Consider the following 20,328-nt stretch of genomic DNA (forward strand, 5'->3'; position numbering starts at 1 on the left):
TTTGCAGCAACATACTGTTCGAGCTTATTGCTCGTACTATGTAGCAGCTTTCGTCAAACGTTCCTCCTGTCTTGACAGTAGGTGCGCATATCTGACACTAGGATCTGCTGTCTAGCTGCCTTAATTAGCTTTGTCTAGACCTCTGTTTAGAATTTTATTATCTAATAACTGTCTAGGTGCGTTCTTTCTGCTGCCTTAAACATCTTATGTAAAGAGTGCTCCTCTAGTTACTTTTAGGTTAATAGCAGAGGTAGCAGCTAGCTTTTATAAGGTGTCTTTCTTTTAAATAGCATTCTTATTAATGCTGCTTTATCTAGCGTTTTACTGCTATGCTTTCCTACACTTCTAAATCTTATGCTAGCTGTAAAAGCTGCAGCTTATAGTATAGTCTTTAACAACTCTATTTAGCTTAGCTTTAGTGCTGCTCTAGCTATTAACTGCATAAGCAATGCTGCAGGTAGCAGAGTATTTAGAGGAAATAGATAGTTATCTCTAATCTTCCTTCCTTAATAGTAGCCTAGTAGGTCTACTTTGTTAAAATTTAATATATTATCTGTAGTGTTGTCTTTATAAAATAACTCTGTCTTTAGCTAATAACTAGGTGTTAGAAGCTTAATTATTCTAATATATGTAGTAATTTTCTTTACTATGTTATATATAAAGTTATCTATTAGGTCTTTAGGCTTACTACTAAAAATTAAGTGTTTGTTAAAGATAATGTTATGTGTACAGATTACTTTTACTAGCAGTAGTATCTATACATAGTAGATGTTTAATAATTAGTACTTAACTAGATATCTAATCTACGCCTTTAAGTTTAGCCTTTATAGCTTAGATTTATTCTAATGTGTGTTATTAGTTATTATAAATGCTTTACAGCTATAGGCTTTTAGATGTGTAAAGCTTAGCTTTTAGATTAACATAATAACTCTATTATTTAGAGCTACTTATGTAAAGAAGATCTTGTATAGTGTCTTCTAGTTGTTAGCATAGTTTAGTGTCTAATTATATAGGTATACGCCTGCTCTAGTGATGTATAGCTATATGTCCTATAGTAGGTTAGCATCTAGTTGCATAGCCTGTGACTTCTTCTTATTTACACCCCCTAAGCGTTTAGCTCCTCTGTTCTAGGCTTGTGTATCTAGTGCTAAAGGCTTAACAGTTATTCTATGTAATGCTAGCTAGTGTTCTACCTCTAGTTTTACTATTATAATCTTGTTGTTAGCTTTAATAACTTTTATAGTAATGTTATAAGAGTTCTTTAGAAAGAGGATAAAAATTATAAGAGCTTTAATAATTAATTTAGTAGGCTTATTATCCTTAAAGTAAAGGTCCTACTACAGGCTAGAATACTTATTAGTAATTAGCATTTAACTTTGCTTTTTTATAATGCTTTATGCTTTATATGCATAGAAATTAATTAATAGTCTTTTGCTAGGTCTGCTGTTGCTAATTTATAGTGTGTAGCTAATTTATTATTATATTTTAGCTCTACTACATAAGTTACATTAGACTATTATAATTTCTTTAATTTGCACCCCCTTAGCTTACTGTATAAAGTGTTAAAGTGTAGCTAGTTTAGGGTGTCCTAGACACTTATGCTATAGCTCTACTAATGCCTTTTATAGACTACATTTAGTTCTTGTGTTAATTATGTGTGTATAATATAAGCTCTCTTATAGTAGATAGTACTCTAACACCTATTAGCTATAGATCTTTATAAGATCTCTAATTATTATCCTATTTAGAGCCTTTAAAGTAGTTAGCTCTGCTTGTGTGTCCTACTAGATTCCTTTCTGTTATAGTAGGCAGAACAAGACTAGGTTGCACAGCAGGTCTAGGCACAGTGCAGCGTTATAAAGTACAAGACTGTATGCTTAACTATGTGTTCTATGCTTACTTTTTAAGCTTAGTGTAATTATGTCAGATATGCGCACCTACTGTCAAGACAGGAGGAACGTTTGACGAAAGCTGCTACATAGTACGAGCAATAAGCTCGAACAGTATGTTGCTGCAAATTGCTGCATTTTGCAGCAAATTGCAGCATGTTGCAAGCTGGTCGCGCATAGGGCTAGTGCGCGAGGGACTCGGATTGGCAGAACAAAAAGCCGAGCAACACAAGTAGAGCAGAAAAAGGATTAATAAATAAACACAATAATACAATTAATTAATTATCCTATACATTATATCTAAACCTATTATTTATCTTAGGAAGCCTAGAAACAGTGCTTTAATCTAACAATTAAGAGTCTTAGTGCCTCTATTAATACAAAATGGCCACCCAGCCTCCTCGAGACGCGACAGTCGTCCTTCGAGACCACACCGACTACAGAGCCTGGATGATGCAGCTGCAATTGAGATGTGTAGCGCACAGCATCTGGCCGCAAGTAGATCCTAAGTTAACCATCTAAATAATCTCTAAACTAAGAGCTCTAAAGATGCCGCTAATAGCTGAGTTTTTACCAGCCTCTAACGTTAAAACGCCTACGCACCTAAACAAGCTATTAACAAGCAGTGTTAGAGCCTTTAAAGAAGCTATTAAATACTATAAGATTAAGGCTAACAAGTATAAGAGTAACAGACATAATTATAAAAGAGAGCAATTAAGCTTCTAACAGATTATTGTCTTTATCTAGTTAACAGTTAGCCTGCATCTGCAGTGTACATGCTGTTCCCTAGATTAACTACTTAGATAGTGGATTATAAACCTTAAAGCTATAGTAGGTGTTAACAACTAATTTAAACAAGAACATGTGCGCAACTAATATAATGCATCTCTAAAGCTGCTAAAAAACGTAAGCATATAGGACCTGTAGCTAGCAGAGTATGATTACGCTGCTATAGAAGCAGAGACACAAAATGTTCTAGAAACAACGCAGTTTAATGCTGTAGTAAAGGACTTTCTAACTACTATAAATAAAGTTGCCCCTTATTAGTCTATAACCTTTTAGAAAAGTAGACAGTTTGCACTAAACATAAATTAAAAAGAAATAATAAAGTGCTTTTAAAAACATATAATGTTAAATTATTTAATATGTATAAGAAAGCATAAAGCTGCCTTTATAATAGATAACTTGTTATACTTTGCTAAAAGTAAGAAAACTACCTAGGGCATAAATAAAGACGCCTATAGTGCAGAAGTTGCAACATTAAGAAAATAGAGTAGACCTTAACATTAACATTATTAAGAAGATAATAAAAAGTTATTTTTAAGCTAGAAACCTACTAAAATAAAAGGCACTAAATATCCTGCATACAGACACATTTATGCACTAAAGGACTGCTTCTATGTCTATCTAGACAGAGCACTAGACTAGTAGATGCTAAATAAGAGAGTTAAAAAGCTTATAGCATTAAAGCGTAAGCATAACTTAGAATTTTAAGGCCTACTAAGAGGGCAGCGTAGACATAATTTAAGAATACTAATTCTAAAGAGTTTATATACACTTGTGCTAGAGATACAAGAAGACTAACTTAAAAGCTAGGAAGTATTAAGAGTTAAGGCAGCTGCATTGCTAGCTATAGTTAATTTAAACTAAAACAAATATCTGCTAAGAGAATTATTTATCCTTAACTTAGGCTTAACATGCTATATTATAAATAATTTTAATTAGATCTATAACTATTATTTACTAACACTAAGAGACTTTATTTAGTCTAAAAACTCTTACATATAGATTTTAGGCTACAAATTAATTACACTAAGCCTAAAAAGTAAGCATAGAACACATAGTTAAGCATATAGTCTTATACTTTATAACGCTGCACTGTGCCTAGACCTGCTGTGCAACCTAGTCTTGTTCTGCCTACTGCAACAGAAAGGAATCTAGTAGGACACACAAGCAGAGCTAACTGCTTTAAAGGCCTTAGACAGGATAATAATTAAAGATTTTATAAAGATCTATAGCTAATAGGTGTTAGAGTACTATCTACTATAAAAGGGCTTATATTATACACACATAATTAACACAAGAACTAAACATAGTCTATAAAAGGTATTAGTAAAGCTATAGCATAAGCGTCTAGAACACCTTAGACTAGCTACACTTTAACACTTTATATAGCAAGCTAAGGGGGTGTAAATTAAAGAAATTATAACAGTCTAATGTAACTTATGTAGCAGAGCTAAGATATAATAATAAATTAGCTATGCACTACAAATTAGCAACAGTAGACCTAGTAAAAGACTATTAATTAATTTCTATGCATATAAAGCACAGAGCATTATAAAAAAGCAGAGTTAAATGCTAATTACTAACAAGTATTCTAGCCTTTAGTAGGACCTTTACTTTAAGGATAATAAGCCTGCTAAATTAATTATTAAAGCTTTTATAATTTTTATTCTCTTTCTAAAGAACTATTATAACATTACTATAAAAGTTATTAAAGCTAATAACAAGATTATAATAGTAAAACTAGAGGTAGAACACTAGCTAGCATTGCATAGAATAACTGTTAAGCCTTTAGCACTAGATACATAAGCCTAGAACAGAGGAGCTAAACGCTTAAAGAGTGTAAATAAGGAGAAGTTACAGGCTATGCAACTAGATGCTAACCTACTATAGGACATATAGCCATACATTACTAGAGCCAGTGTATACCTATACAATTAGACGCTAAACTATGCTAATAACTAAAAGACACTATACAAGATCTTCTTTACATAAGCAGCTTTAAATAATAAAGTTGTTATGTTAATTTAAAAGCTAAGCTTTACACATCTAAGAGCTTATAGCTACAAAGCATTTATAATAACTAATAACACACATTAGAACAAATCTAGGCTATAGAGGCTAGACCTAAAGGTGTAGATTAGATATCTAGTTAGGTACTAATTATTAAACATCTACTGCGTATAGATACTACTGCTAGCAAAAGTAATTTATACACATAATGTTATTTTTAACAAACACTTAATCTTTAGTAGTAAGCTTAAAGACCTAATAGATAACCTTATACATAACACAGTAAAAGAAATTACTATATACATTAAAATAATTAAGCTTCTAACACCTAGTTATTAGCTAAAAATAAAGTTATTCTATAAAAACAACACTGCAAATAATACATTAAATTTTAATAAAGTAGACCTACTAGGCTACTATTAAGAAAAAAAGATTAGAGATAACTATCTATCTCCTTAAAACACTCTGCTACCTGCAGCATTACTTATGCAGTTAATAGCTAGAGCAGCACTAAAGCTAAGCTAAATAGAGTTATTAAAAACTGTACTATAGGCTGCAGCCTTTATAGCTAGCATAAGATCTAGAAGTGTAAGAAAGCATAGCAGTAAAACGCTAAATAAAGTAGCATTAATAAAAATGCTATTTAAAAGAAAGACACCTTATAGAAGCTAGCTGCTACCTCTACTATTAACCTAAAAGCAACTAGAGGAGCACCCTCTATATAAAATGTTTAAGGCAGTAGAAAGAACACACCTAGACAGTTATTAGACAATAAAATTCTAGACAGAGGTCTAGACAAAGCTAATTAAGGCAGCTAGATAGTAGATTCTAGATTATATGTAGGTGTACACCTATAAGCTTAACAAGCACTATAAATTGCAAAGATGTAAGGCGCAACTAGTAGTCTACAGCAATTAATAGAGAAACATTACTACACAAGATACCTATGCTGCTACCTTAGCAGAACGCTTATTTTAAATGCTAATAGCAATATCTGCACGCTTTAACCTAGAGCTTAAATAATACAACATAACTAACACGTTTATACATGCAGCAATTAACTGCAATATCTACATGCAGATGCTAAGAGGCTATTAGAAACTAGGTACAATACTAAAGCTTTAAAAAGCACTATATAGCCTATAAATTTCTTCTCTACTCTAGCAACACTATTTTATAATAACTTTTAAAGGCCTTAGGTTCTTAGCTGTTCTACATAAACCCTACTACATAACTAAAGCTAGAATATTTGTTTTTTTCTACATAGATAACTTTATTATTGTGTACAAAAAAGGCTCTAAAGCAGATGCACAGCGTGTAGTAGACTAGTTACAAGAGAAGTATACCCTAATAGAAGGCAAGGACCTATAATAGTTCCTAGAAGTTAAGATTATTAGAGATTAACAGCAATAAATAATTTAGCTGTTACAGGCATTATATATTAACAAGATAGCTAGGCTAGCTAATAAAAAAGACCTGCAGCACACTACACCTATAAGTAGGATTAAACTTATGCTGCAATCTAGTTTTGCAACTCTATTAGAAGTAAATTAATATTAGCAGAAGATTAGATCTCTGCTCTTTGCAGCAGTTACTATAAGACTAGACATTGCCTTTGCCACATCACGCCTCGCACAGTTTCTCACAAATCCCGCATCTAACCATTAGGATGCAGCTAATCAAGTCATCCTGTACCTACATGCGACACAGACGTACGCACTCTAATTAGAAGAAGAAGACTACCTTATAGTAGCAAGCAATGCGTTATTTATAAATAATACACTAAATAGAAAGAGCTTTTAGGGCTATGTTATTTAACTATTTAGCAGATAGATTGCATAGCAAGTAAATAAACAAGATACAGTTACAACATTAACAACAGAAGCAGAATTACTTGCACTATTCTAAGTTGCTAAGGAAGCTATGTTTACAAGAATGCTCTTTAACAAACTGTAGGTTAAGCTGCCTAATTTAACTATTATAATCTAGTACAACAACAAGCAGACAATCTAACTAGTAAATAAAGAGATATTTTAACTTTAAACTAAGCTCTAACATGTTAACATTTATAACTACTAGCTCTAACAGGAAGTCTCTTAACAAATAATTAAGGTTGTCTATGTCCCCTCTAGCAAGATGCTTGCGGACAGACTTACTAAAGCGCTTCTAGCCAGCAAATGGCTAAGCTTTCTTCAGCAAATTCGGCTAGTTGATGTTAGGGAGAGGATAGTTAGTCAGGAAGCAGATATGGAAGAGATTGAAGCAAGAATGGAAGCCCTGGAAGCATACTAAGGTTGCGCAATTAGGGACCAGCTTAAAGCATGTCCAAGCTAAGGGGGTGTGTCAGATATGCGCACCTACTGTCAAGACAGGAGGAACGTTTGACGAAAGCTGCTACATAGTACGAGCAATAAGCTCAAACAGTATGTTGCCGCAAATTGCAGCATTTTGCAGCATGTTGCAGCAAATTGCAGCAAATTGCAGCATGTTGCAAGCTGGTCGCGCATAGGGCTAGTGCGCGAGGGACTCGGATCGGCAGAACAAAAAGCCGAGCAACACGAGTAGAGCAGAAAAAGGATTAATAAATAAACACAACAATACAATTAATCAATCATCCCATACATTATATCCAAACCCATCATTCATCTTAGGAAGCCTAGAAACAGTGCTTCAATCTAACAAATTAATCTGTAGCTTTAAATCTATATATAAGAGTTTCTAGACTAGATAAAGTCTTCTAGTGTTAGTAAATAATAGTTATAGATCTAATTAAGATTGTTTATAATGTAGCATGTTAAGCCTAAGTTAAGGATAAATAATTCTCTTAGCAGATATCTGTTCTAGTTTAAATTAACTATAGCTAGTAATGCAGCTACCTTAACTCTTAATACTTTCTAGCTTTTAAGTTAGTCTTCTTGTATTTCTAGTATAGGTGTATGTAAACTTTTTAAGATTAGTATCTTTAAATTATGTCTACGCTGCCCTCTTAGTAGGCCTTAAAATTCTAAGTTGTGCTTACGCTTTAATGCTACAAGCTCTTTAACTCTTTTATTTAGCATCTACTAGTCTAGTGCTCTGTCTAGATAGACATAGAAGTAGTCCTTTAGTACATAGATATGTCTGCATGTAGGACATTTAGTGCCTCTTGTTTTAGTAGGTTTCTAGCTTAAAAATAACTTCCTATTATTTTTTTAATAATGTTAATGTTAAGGTCTACCTTGTTTTCTTAACATTGCAACTTCTGCACTATAGGCGTCTCTGTTTGTGCCCTAGGTAGTCTTTCTACTTTTAGTAAGGTATAATAAGTTATCTGTTGTAAAGGCAGCTTTATGCTTTTTTATATGTATTAGATAATTTAACATTATATGTTTTTAAAAGCGCTTTATTATTTCTTTTTAATTTATATTTAGTGTAAACTATCTGCTTTTCTAAAAGGTTATAGACTAATAAGGGGCAACTTTATTTATAGTAGTTAGAAAGTCCTTTGCTACAGCATTAAACTGCATTATTTCTAGAACATTTTGTGTCTCTGCTTCTGTGGCAGCGTAATTATACTCTGCTAGCTACAGGTCCTATATGCTTGCGTTTCTTAGTAGCTTTAAGGATGCATTATATTAGTTGCGCGCACGTTCTTATTTAAATTAGTTATTAACACTTACTGTAGCTTTAAGGTTTGTAATCTACTGTCTAAGTAGTTAATCTAGGGAACAGCATGTACACTGCAGATGCAGGCTAACTGTTAACTAGATAAAGACAATAATCTATTAGAAGCTTAATTACTCTCTTTTATAATTATGTCTGTTACTCTTGTACTTGTTAGCCTTAATCTTATAGTATTTAATAGCTTCTTTAAAGGCTCTAACACTGCTTATTAATAGCTTGTTTATATGCGTAGGCGTTTTAACGTTAGAGGCTAGTGAAAACTTAGCTATTAGCGGCATCTCTAGAGCTCTTAGTTTAGAGATCATTTAGATGGTCAACTTAGGATCCACTTGCGGCCAGATGCTGTGCGCTACACATCTCAATTGCAGCTGCATCATCCAGGCTCTGTAGTCGGTGTGGTCTCGAAGGACGACTGTCGCGTCTTAAGGAGGCTGGGTGGCCATTTTGTATCAATGGAGGCACTGAGACTCTTAATTATTAGATTAAAGCACTGTTTCTAGGCTTCCTAAGATAAATAATAGGTTTAGATATAATGTATAGGATAATTAATTAATTATGTTAATTATGTTTATTTATTAATCCTTTTTTCTGCTCTACTTGTGTTACTTAGCTTTTTGTTTTGCCAATCTAAGTCCCTTGCGCACTTGCCCTATGCGCGACTAGCTTGCAAAATGCTGCAATTTTCTGCAATTTGCTGCAAACTGCTGCAACATGCTGCAATTTGCAGCAACATACTGTTCGAGCTTATTGCTTGTACTATGTAGCAGCTTTCGTCAAGCGTTCCTCCTGTCTTGACAGTAGGTGCGCAAATCTGACAACTAGAAATAAAGTAAGTTATAGCTCTTATAGCTGTTAATAACTAGTAGACAGTAGCTGCTAACAGTACACTTCTTTATATGCGCGTTAAAGTGCTTTAACTAGTCTAGACTAAGCTAATTAGTAGTCTAGCTGTGCTTAAAGATTATAATAACTTAATTTTAAAGTAGATTTTTCTTTTTATACTAGTTTAAAAAGTAGTTACTACCTTAGAAAATAATAAAGAGTAAAATAGCCTACTCTATAGTATTAATGCCCTAGATAGCTGTTGTCTACTTCTAGTTACCTAGCTAGACTACTTTTAGCTGTCCTTGTCTCTCTAAACCTATAATAACTGCTCTAGTAGATATCTAGCTTATTATAAACTCTGTTTTATTAAAGTTGTACATGTTATTATTCTAAATGCTATACTTAGCTTTAATATTTTCTATAAAGTTAAACTAGCTTTAAATTACTATAAAATTTTTATAAAAAGCTTTTTTATAGTTATACTTACACTTAAACTTTACTTTAAGCCTTAAGTAACACTTAATAAATATATTAAGCTAGTTTATGCTAATATAGCTTATATTATACTTAGCATGTAAAGAATTAGCTATATTAGCTATAGCTGCTAGCTAGGGGGGAAATCCTTACATATTTAGCTTAAGTATGTGCTAAATAATTACCTACTCTTTATTATTATCTAGCTTCTATAAGTTAGCTATATAATTAGCTTAAAAAAGTTGTTTAGTGTAAGGCCGGATGTCCCAGAACGGGCCAGTATGGCCTCACCTGACCTGTTTGGAGGTCGTATGACCTGTGCTTCGTATATAAGCATGAATCCTGACAAGCGAAGCTTGGCAGCGATTCGTCTCTCTTACAATACACTCCTATCTTTCTCCGAAAGCTTGCTCTCAGTGCTATCCGTGCTATTTACCATCCCATCTTTACATTTAGTGTGTTAGTTGCTTATTATCTTTTAAAAAACCCTATAGATAGCTGCAGCGTGTTAGTTAAAAAGTGTTATGTTTTATTTAAAAGCTTAGAGCGTAAGCTGCATCTAACATTCTTTTAACACATTTAAGTAGTGTTATTAGGAATGCATTAGTGTAGAAAGAGTAGTGTAGTAAGGTCTTAGCAAAAGTAAGCAACTTAGGTGTGTAAGCAACTCGCCTATAAAGTACGTTATAAGGACTAACTTTAAACTTTCACTAAATAAAAGTCTTTTAGCCTTAAAGTTACTAAAATAATTAAAAATAACATTAGGCTAGAAAAAATAAAGGCTGTAAGCTTTAAAGCTAGAGAGGATATTTTTAGCTATAAAAGCGTTCTCTTAAGTAGCCTAGAACATACAGAAGAAATCTTGCCTTATAATTGCTAAAATAGCCTAGGAATCCTCTATATATTACCCTACTTTATATAAGTAGGCCTGTAAGAGAGGCTAGAATAAAGTAATATTAAGCAGCTATAATATATAAGTACGATGAAAAAAATAAACTGCTAAGAAGATTTTATTATTATTATAGTACTTAATAAAGCTTATGTTAATGTAGAACCTACAGCTATTAAAAATAAGCAGTTAGTACTGCTATTAAGCCTTTACTTTAGTCTTTTAATTAAAAATAGTTTTTAACTATTATAGCCTAAAGTTATTATTTATCTATCTACTAAAAGATAAAGCAAAGAAGGCCTTATATATTATAAAATTAAAATCCTGCAGCTATAAGTCTTAAATGTTGCCTGTAATAGCATAGTAGATAAAGTCTAGAGATAGAGACAATCTATTAGCGTAGATAATAGCAATTGTTGTAATTTACTTGTAATTACTATCTTAAATAATCTGCTTAGTTCCTTCTTTTTTAATACCTTTATTAAGAGAAGACCTGCTTTATTTTTAATAGCACTTTACTAAGAAAGCCTTTTTTATTAATATTATACTAATTAATTTTTCACTTTAAGAGCTTAAAATAAAGCGTGTACTTAAAAGTAGAATTACCTTACTTTTTATCTTTATCTATACTAGTTGTTTACTTTAATACTAGGTTAAGTTAGTAGCGCTTAAGAAACCTATTAGGCTAAGAGCTGTCTGTCTGCTTGCTGCTTATTTTAGTAGCAAAGTTGCGTAGCATGCTTCTTATAAGTAGTAACTCTTACTTATAGAGCTTATTAACATATTGTACAAGCTCTAGCACCTAATAGTTGTTAAGAAGTTACTAGTTCTTATATTAGGCTGCACAGGAGCCCTATACCCTGCGCTACCTTTTTAACAGTGTAGATTATTTAACACTACGCTTTTTTGCAGTCTATGCAATATTAACTTTTTCTCTAGGCGTTAAGGATTTTAAAGCTGATAGCGCCTCTTTAATTAGGTCTAAATTAGTAGAGCAAACTTAATTTTATTTGTAGGAGTTTTACAAAAAGTGTGCATCAGGTGAGCCTGTGCACCAAGCGAGAAAAACGGGTAACGGCATCACAGCCTATAGCAGTAAAAGGTACGAAAACTCGGAAATCGGGAATGCTGCCCAATGTGTAAGGCGAGATGAAAAAGGCTAAGGGACACGAGGTGTAGAAAGTGTGAGCCGCTTTCGCAGAGGCGTTAGGTAGTGTTCGAGAATTAAGGCGATGAAAAGGGGAAAGAGGCGAGAAGGAAGCTTAGCGACGTCGATGCTCAGCCCTCAGGACAAATAATGGATACATTCGCATCAGCTAACGAGCAATGAGACTAGTGGATAGTGGATATTGTGGCTTCTCTCATCCACGCAGCTATATCATTCGTGCTCTGTCCTCAAGATGTTCATTTTCATCTCTTGGGGGAATGTTATGTTGATAGCATTATATTTGGGAATTGTTAGAGGAAGGTGCAGAGAAGCATGAAGAATAGTCCAAGTGGTCCACTTGCACTAAACTGGCTACCCGATTGACTCTGCCTATGAATCACTCTCTACCTCTAGCATGGAAAACGCAAAGCAATTTTAGGCCCACCTTGGCGCATGAAATCTATCTTTATAATGCCTTCTTTCTCGAGGATCTGAAAATATCTGCTACCTAGCCCCGTCGAACGGGCGGCGTGGAGGGACCCAATACGCTCTCACGGGCTGGTAGAAGAAAGAAAGCTGCATTTAAATGGTCTGACACCACCTGTTCAATGTGCGCCTTCGGCGCCTATGGAAGGACCTCGTCACGAATCTGCTGTCCTAACATTTTCAACCTGCGCAGACTTGCAGGCGTCTCACAGAGGCTCCAGCAGAGACAAATCACATAGCCCTCTTTGCGATCGAGGTGTGGTATTGACACATTAAATGATTTGACGCACCCGCACACACACTATAACAAATAACTTTACTAAAATAAAATAAAAGCTGTGCTAAAAGTATAGAAGAAACTATCAAAGTTAAGACTACACCTTACACTACTATAACCTTAAATGCTAGAAGATAAGTATATAAAATATACTTTTAAAAGCGGTATAATTTATAAAAGATAGAATAAACATAGTAACTCATATAAATGCTTTTCTCTATAGTATATACTAAAAAAATCCTTATATTAAAATAAACATTAATAAAACTTACCACTTAGAAATTAAAAGTATAAATAAATAAAGCAACATACTAGCTATGTAAAGTACTATACTATAATTTACTTTAGTTTTATAAAAACTACTAACACACGCTATAGGCAAGTTGCTTACAGACCTAAGTTACTTACTTTTACTAAGACCCTACTAAACTACTTTTTTAATACTAATGCATTTCTAACAACACTACTTAGATGCGCTAAAAATATTAGATATAGCTTACACTTTAAGCTTTTAGATAAGACATAACACTCTTAAAGCAACATGCTACAGCTATGTATAAGGGCTTTTAAAAAAGAATAAATAACTAACATGCTAGATAACTTTTATAAGCTAATTCTACAGCTAACTTACAAAGGCTAGATAATAATAAAAAGTAAGTAGTTATTAAGCATATACTTAAGCTATATATGTAAGGATTTTCTTATTAGCTAGTAACTATAGCTAATATAGCTAATTCTTTACACGCTAAGTATAATTTAGGCTACACTAGCATAAACTAGCTTAGTGTGTTTATAAAGCATTATCTAGAGCTTAAAGTAAAGTTTAAGTGTAAGTATAACTAGAAAAAAGCTTTTTATAAAAATCTTAAAGTAATTTAAAGCAAGTTTAGCCTTATAAAGAATATATAAGCTAAGAATAGCATTTAGAATAATAACATGTACAACTTTAATAAAATAGGCTTTATAATAAGCTAGATATTTACTAACTATACTTATACTTAAAACTTTACTTTAAGTGTTAGATAAGACTTTATAAACATACTAAGCTAGTTTACACTAACATAGCCTAGATTATGCTTAGTGTGCAAAGAATTAGCTATATTAGCTATAGCTGCTAGCTAAGAGGAAAATCCTTGCGTATATAGCTTAAGCATAGGCTTAATAATTACCTACTTCTAAATATTACTTAGCCTTTATAAGTTAGCTGTAGAATTAGCTTATAAAAGTTACTTAGTGTGTAAATTATTATCTTTTTAGAGACTCTATACATAGCTAAAGCATATTATTTTAAAAGTGTTACATCTTATTTAAAAGCCTAAAGTGTAAGCTGTATCTAATGTCTATTTAGCATGTCTAAGTAGTGTTGTTAGGAATGCATTAGTATAAGAAAAGTAGTTTAGTAGGGTCTTAGTAAAAGTAAGTAACTTAGGTGTGTAAGCAACTTACCTGTAAAGTACGTTAGCATGTCTAAGTAGTGTTATTAGGAATGTATTAGTGTAAACAGAGTAGTTTAGTAAGGTCTTAGCAAAAGTAAGCAACTTAGATGTGTAAGAAACTTGCTTATAGTGTACGTTAGAAGATTTATAGTCTTTATATAACGTACACCACGGGCAAGTCGCTCACACACCCAAGTGTTACGATACTAACCTGGCAATACTGCCGGGTACCGGCCGGGGAGATAATTAGGTGGCGAGAGGTAATAGGGTTGGCGAAATAGTCGAGTGTACAGTCCGCCTTTCCGCGTTAACAGGGAGAGTGTGGCTTTCGTGGTTTGCCCCTTGCTACCGTACGAGCAGGTATTAGCCTTCCTTTTCGAAGCTCGGATGACATAATCAGACGTCTCGCTTAGCGCACAGGCAAGCATCTAATATACGTCTACTAATAATATCTACAAATATCTAGCTAGTACTAGAATACAGACGCTGACACACTAATTCTAGCTTAGCAACACCTTAAAACTATAAACAGTAATAAAGAGGCAAACTTTAGCCTACTAAGAACATAACACAGCATTATAATATTATATTAAAACATTTAGAATCTAGTAAGAAATCTAGTAAAATATATTTATTTACCTTAAAAATCTAGAAGGTTTATACAAGTAGTAGAAAGTTTTATAGGCTAATTAGACATTAATCTAGCTCTTTTTTAAACTAATAAGAGAAAAGGGTTGGTAAGATGTGCAGTGATTAATAGAGATGAGGAATAGATGAAGATGTTTATTAAAGAGAGAGTATGAGTGTATTGTGCAGTGCTGTCGGAAGCTCCTGTACTACTCTAGTCTATCCTGTAAAGAAAGAAGAAGATAAAGATTGATCACAGCCTTCCTAAGGATGGTCGGGATCAAGACTATATACATAAGGTTGCGCGCCCGAGCATGCACGACGTGCACAGCAGGCACTCCCATGGCAGCGCGCATGCTATCTGAACGCTTCCGGGGTCATGTGACTTTCCGTCCTGCTCCGTTGTCACGTGACCTGTACTACCTGCTCATAGATGAACATCTCCCACCATTAGTCCTCAGACCATAGCTTAGTGCTCGGACATTTGCTTACAGTTCTATTAGGGATTGTGACACTAAGTTACTTACTTTTGCTAAGACCCTACTAAACTACTCTTCCTACACTAATGCATTCCTAATAACACTACTTAGGTGTGCTAAAAGCATGCTAGATATAGCTTACACTTTAGGCTTTTAAATAAAATATAACACTCTTAAAGTAACATGCTGCAGCTATGTATAAAGTCTTTTAAAAGATAATAAACAGCTAACACATTAAATAACTTTTATAAGCTAATATTATAGCTAACTTATAAAGGCTAGATAATAATAAAAAGTAGGTTATTATTAAGCATATAATTAAGCTATATATATAAGAATTTTCTTCTTAGCTAGTAACGTACCTAACGGGTTGGCCGGCCACACGGGTTGGCCAGCCACTTTTGCCAAGCCCCCACTAAACTCTACCTATCTACATAATGCTTTAACAACAACACTAGATTAAATCTTTTAAAGAACATTAGATACAGCTTGCTTTTTAGGCTTTTAAATAAGACTTAAAACTCTTCTTATAACGCGCTGCAGCTATCTATAATGTCTTTTACACAACACTAAGCAATTAACGCGCTAGACAGCCTTTATAAGCAAAATGCTAGCCTAAATTAAGGAATCTAACTAAGCTTAAAAAGAAAGTAGTTATTAAGTACATACTTAAGCTTATTACGCGTAGATTTCCCTCTAGGCTTGCAGCTATAGCTAATATAGCTAATTCCTTGCCTATAAAGCGCAATCTAGGCCAGGTTAGCTTAAACTAGACTAGTATGTAGGTTAAGCACTGCCCTAAGTTTATAATAAAGTTTAATTATAAGTATAATTATAAAAAAGCGCTTTATAAGGATCTAGAGGTTATCTAGAGCTAGTTTTGCCTAGTAGCTAACATAAAAGCTAAGTACAGTATCTAGAATAAAGACAGGTATAACTTTAATAAGTTAGGCTTTATAATAAGCTAGATATTAACTAGAGCAGTTATTACAGCTTTAGAGAGATAAGAATAGCTAAAGGTAATATAGTAAAGTAATAAAAAGTAGATAATAGTTATCTAGAGCATTAATATAATAAAGTAGGCTATAAAATTATAAAGCTTTAAGCAGTAAATAAGGCTGCTATATAAGATAAATTGCATAAAAGAAAGCAGATTTAGGCAAAAGAGACCTTAATAGTTAAAGATAGGGCTTGTCTAACTGCTCTAAAAGAGTTTAAAGCGCGTAGTAATAAGAAGAAGCTAAAGACGTAGGTGCACGCTAAAAAAGGTAAGCTAAGTTAAAAGTAATGTAAGCAGTGTAATTAGACTAGGCATAACTTATGTACATATAAGTAAGTAGTAGAAGTAGACTCTAAATAATATCTTATGTTGTATTACTTTATATAGGGCTAAAGTGGGCTGTTTTGCGAGAGAATAGGGTGGTTTTAGTAGGGGCTTAGCAAAAGTGGCCGGCCAACCCGTGTGGCCGGCCAACCTGTTAGGTACGTTAACTATAGCTAATATAGCTAATTCTTTACACGCTAAGTGTAATCTAGGCTATGTTAGTATAAACTAACCTAGTACATTTATAAAGCATTATTTAAAGCTTAAAGTAAAGTGTAAGTGTAAGTATAACTATAAAAAAGCTTTTTATAAAATTCTAAGGTAATTTTAAGCTAGTTTAGCCTTAGAAAGAATATATAGGCTAAGTATAGCGTTTAAAATAATAACACATATAGCTTTAATAAAATAGACTTTATAATAAGCTAGATATTTACTAACTATACTAACACTTAAAACTTTACTTTAAGCTTTAAATAACACTTTATAAACATACTAGGCTAGTTTATGCTAATATAGCCTAGATTATGCTTAGCGTGTAATAAATTAGCTATATTAGCTATAGTTGCTAGCTAAGGGGAAAATCCTTACATATATTACTTAAGTATATATTTAATAATTACTTGCTTTTTATTATTATCTAGCTTTTATAAATTAGCTGTGAAATTAACTTATAAAGGTTATTTAGTATATTAGTTATTTATTATTTTTTAAAAGACTTTATATATAGCTGCAGCATATTACTTTAAGAGTGTTATATTTTATTTAAAAGACTATAGTGTAAGCTGTATCTAATGTTCTTTTAGCATGTCTAAGTTATATTATTAGAAATACATTAGTGTAAGAAAAGTAGTTTAGTAGGGTCTTAGTAAAAGTAAGTAACTTAGGTGCGTAAGCAACTTGCCTGTATGTAACAATTCTTATGAATTGTTCCATCTCGGGCGGCCCGGAACCTCCAGAAGGCCCTCGTATCGGCCCCGACCTCGACCTGGCCCCGACTCTGCCCAGCCCCCTGCTGTTACCCCTATTCCCTTATATATTTAGTTGTACCTCCTATGTAGCTAGCTCAGTAGTTTTTGGATATCCTCTGTATAAGGCCTATAGGTGTCAATGGCATTCCCAGGTTCTGAGTCCCCACGCACTCCCATATGCCTCTAAGTGGATTCCCACCGCATTCAGACCCATTGTCTTGCCTGCGCTGTTACACTGTAGTGTACGTGATCTTTTTATTTTATAGCGCAGTTGCTGCTAAGCCTCTGGCTGTTTTCTTGCTTTACTAAGGTTGCAGCTACCTTTTTAACTGTAGCTGTTTTGTTATTGCATAACTTATAATATAAGCTACTTTACACGTTATTATATTCTTATTATGCTAGCTTATTAAGCATTTACATACTCGTAGTAACATTTACATAATGTACTATAGCTATTATTTTTAATTTATACTACTTACTTTTCTTCTAAAGTTATTATTCTAATACCTTTAATTCTAGTAATACTATACACTACTAGTAGCTTATAAAGTAACTCTTGCTTTACTTATAAATACTCTAATGTACTCTATATACATGTTACCTACACACTTAGATTTCTTACTTTTACTAAAATTATACTAAACTACTTTTTCTACACTAATGCGCTTATAATAATACTGCTGTAATATGTTAAAAGAATATTAAATATAGCTTATCCTTTAAGCTTTTAAATAAAATATACCACTTTTTAATTAATATACTATAGCTGTCTGTACGTAAGTGCGGCTGCGTCTGTACGTGCGTACAGCTAAATTAAGTTGCCTAGAACAGTTAGGTATCTAGCCTATACATTAGAGGCTATGTATACTTAACAACCCTTCCTTTTTGTATAAGAAGAGAGGCTAGTAGTGAATTATAAGAAGATTCGTGCCTACTTACCCTTATTATAGGCTGTACGCTTAGCGTACAGCTGCCCACCACCTACCGTGTGCGTAGCCACGCAGAGAAGGGACCTACTACTAGATGCGTAGCCATCTTAAAGAGTAAGCTAACTAACAATTGCTATATATAAAATTCTTTAATAAATAATAAATAACTAACATATTAAATAGTTTTTACAAGCTAATTTTATAGCTAATTTATAAAAGCTAAAAACTAATTAACAGTAAATAATTATTAAGCATATACTTAAGTTAAATATATAAGAATTTTTCTTTTAGCTAGCAGCTATAGCTAATGTAGCTAATTATTTATAAACTAAGCATAATCTAGACTCTATTAGTATAAACTAGCTTAGTATGTTTATTAAGTGTTATTTAAAGCTTAAAGGAAAGTCTATATATAAGTATAATTAAAAAAATTTAGTCTAACGTACTTTACAGGCGAGTTGCTTACACACCTAAGTTGCTGTTACGGCCAACAGACAGACCGTTATGACCTAATTAGCTGTCCCACACAGCCTCAGCGACGTTGGATGGAAGACGCTTAGCTCCGCGTTGAACGAATCACGTGACAAGACAGATGAGGAATGGCTTTAGCTTTTAGACAAAAGCCTAGCGGAGTGTACTGTCTAATAAGGACTGCAGGTTTGCAGGTTTGCAGGCCATGCAGGCTACGCAAGCATGCAAGCATGCAAACATGCAAAGCATGCAAACCCCATGTATATAGTCTTGATTACAACTATAGTTAGAAGGTTGTGATTACTATTTAGTCTTTACCTATATAATAGACTAAGAGGCATTAAAACCTTTCTAAAGAGGACATTGCCGCCTTATATATCTTGCACTATATATACCTCCTTTCCTATCTTTTTAGATTAGGTTTGCCAGCTCCCTATACAGCCGCTGGGCCAAACCACAACCTGCCTTCTCCACCTCCGCCTCTCCCTATACTCTGCTCGACGGACTGTACACCCGATCTAGCTAAGTCCTTCCCCTCTTCCGCTAACAACACCACAGGCTGTAGTGCTCCCGAAAATACCATTTCGCCGGAGCAAGGATTGTAACAGTTGCTTACTTTTACTAAGACACTACCTAAAAAGACATTAAATACAGCTTACGCTCTAAGCTTTTAAACAAAACGCAACACTTTTAAAATAACATGCTGCAGCTATGTATAGAGTCTTTTAAAAAATAATAAATAACTTACACACTAAACAACTTTTACAAGCTAATTTTATAGCTAGCCTATAAAGGCTAGGCAATAATAAGAAGTAGGTAATTATTAAGCTAATACTTAAGCTATATGCGTAAGGATTTTCCTCTTAGCTAGCAGCTATAGCTAATATAGCTATGTTAGATATGCGCACCTACTGTCAAGACAGGAGGAACGTTTGACGAAAGCTGCTACATAGTACGAGCAATAAGCTCGAACAGTATGTTGCTGCAAATTGCAGCATTTTGCAGCATTTTGCAGCATTTTGCAGCATTTTGCAGCATGTTGCAGCAAATTGCAGCAAATTGCAGCATGTTACAGCATTTTGCAGCATTTTGCAGCATTTTGCAGCATGTTGCAAGCTGGTCGCGCATAGGGCTGGTGCGCGAGGGACTCGGATCGGAAAAACAAAAGCCGAGCAACACGAGTAGAGCTTAAAGTAAAGTTTAAGTGTAAGTATAACTATAAAAAAGCTTTTATAAAAATTCTAAGGTAATTTAAAGCTAGTTTAGCCTTATGAAGAATATTAAAGCTAAGTATAGCATTTAGAATAATAACATATATAACTTTAACAAGATTAGCTTTGTAATAGGCTAGATATTTACTAACTATACTTATATCTATAACTTTACTTTAGGCTTTAGATAATGCTTTACAAATGTACTAGGCTAGTTTATGCTAATATAGCCTAGATTATGCTTAGCGCGTAAAGAATTAGCTATATTAGCTATAGCTACTAGCTAAAGGGAAAATCCTTGCGTATATAGCTTAAGTATAGGCTTAATAATTACTTACTCTTTATTATTACCTAGCCTTTGTAAGTTAGTTATAGAATTAGCTTGTAAAAGTTATTTAGCATATAAGTTATTTATTATTTTTCAAAAGACCTTGTAC

The 20,328-nt window shown here is 33.4% G+C and overlaps 1 protein-coding gene across 1 annotated transcript; it reads right to left on the minus strand.

Moving 5' to 3' along the window:
• Positions 1-11,573: 11,573 nt before the first annotated feature.
• Positions 11,574-12,442, minus strand: BDR25DRAFT_358460 (uncharacterized protein; the record flags this gene model as incomplete). The annotated part of the gene is made up of 8 exons (XM_033695953.1): positions 11,574-11,647; positions 11,707-11,813; positions 11,870-11,925; positions 12,042-12,073; positions 12,129-12,191; positions 12,224-12,308; positions 12,365-12,374; positions 12,405-12,442. The coding sequence occupies 8 exons, from the start codon at positions 12,440-12,442 to the stop codon at positions 11,574-11,576; spliced, it is 465 nt and encodes a 154-aa protein (XP_033544595.1).
• Positions 12,443-20,328: the final 7,886 nt, after the last annotated feature.

Source organism: Lindgomyces ingoldianus (assembly GCF_010093535.1).
Source record: "Lindgomyces ingoldianus strain ATCC 200398 unplaced genomic scaffold BDR25scaffold_28, whole genome shotgun sequence".
Taxonomy (NCBI): Eukaryota; Fungi; Ascomycota; class Dothideomycetes; order Pleosporales; family Lindgomycetaceae; genus Lindgomyces; species Lindgomyces ingoldianus.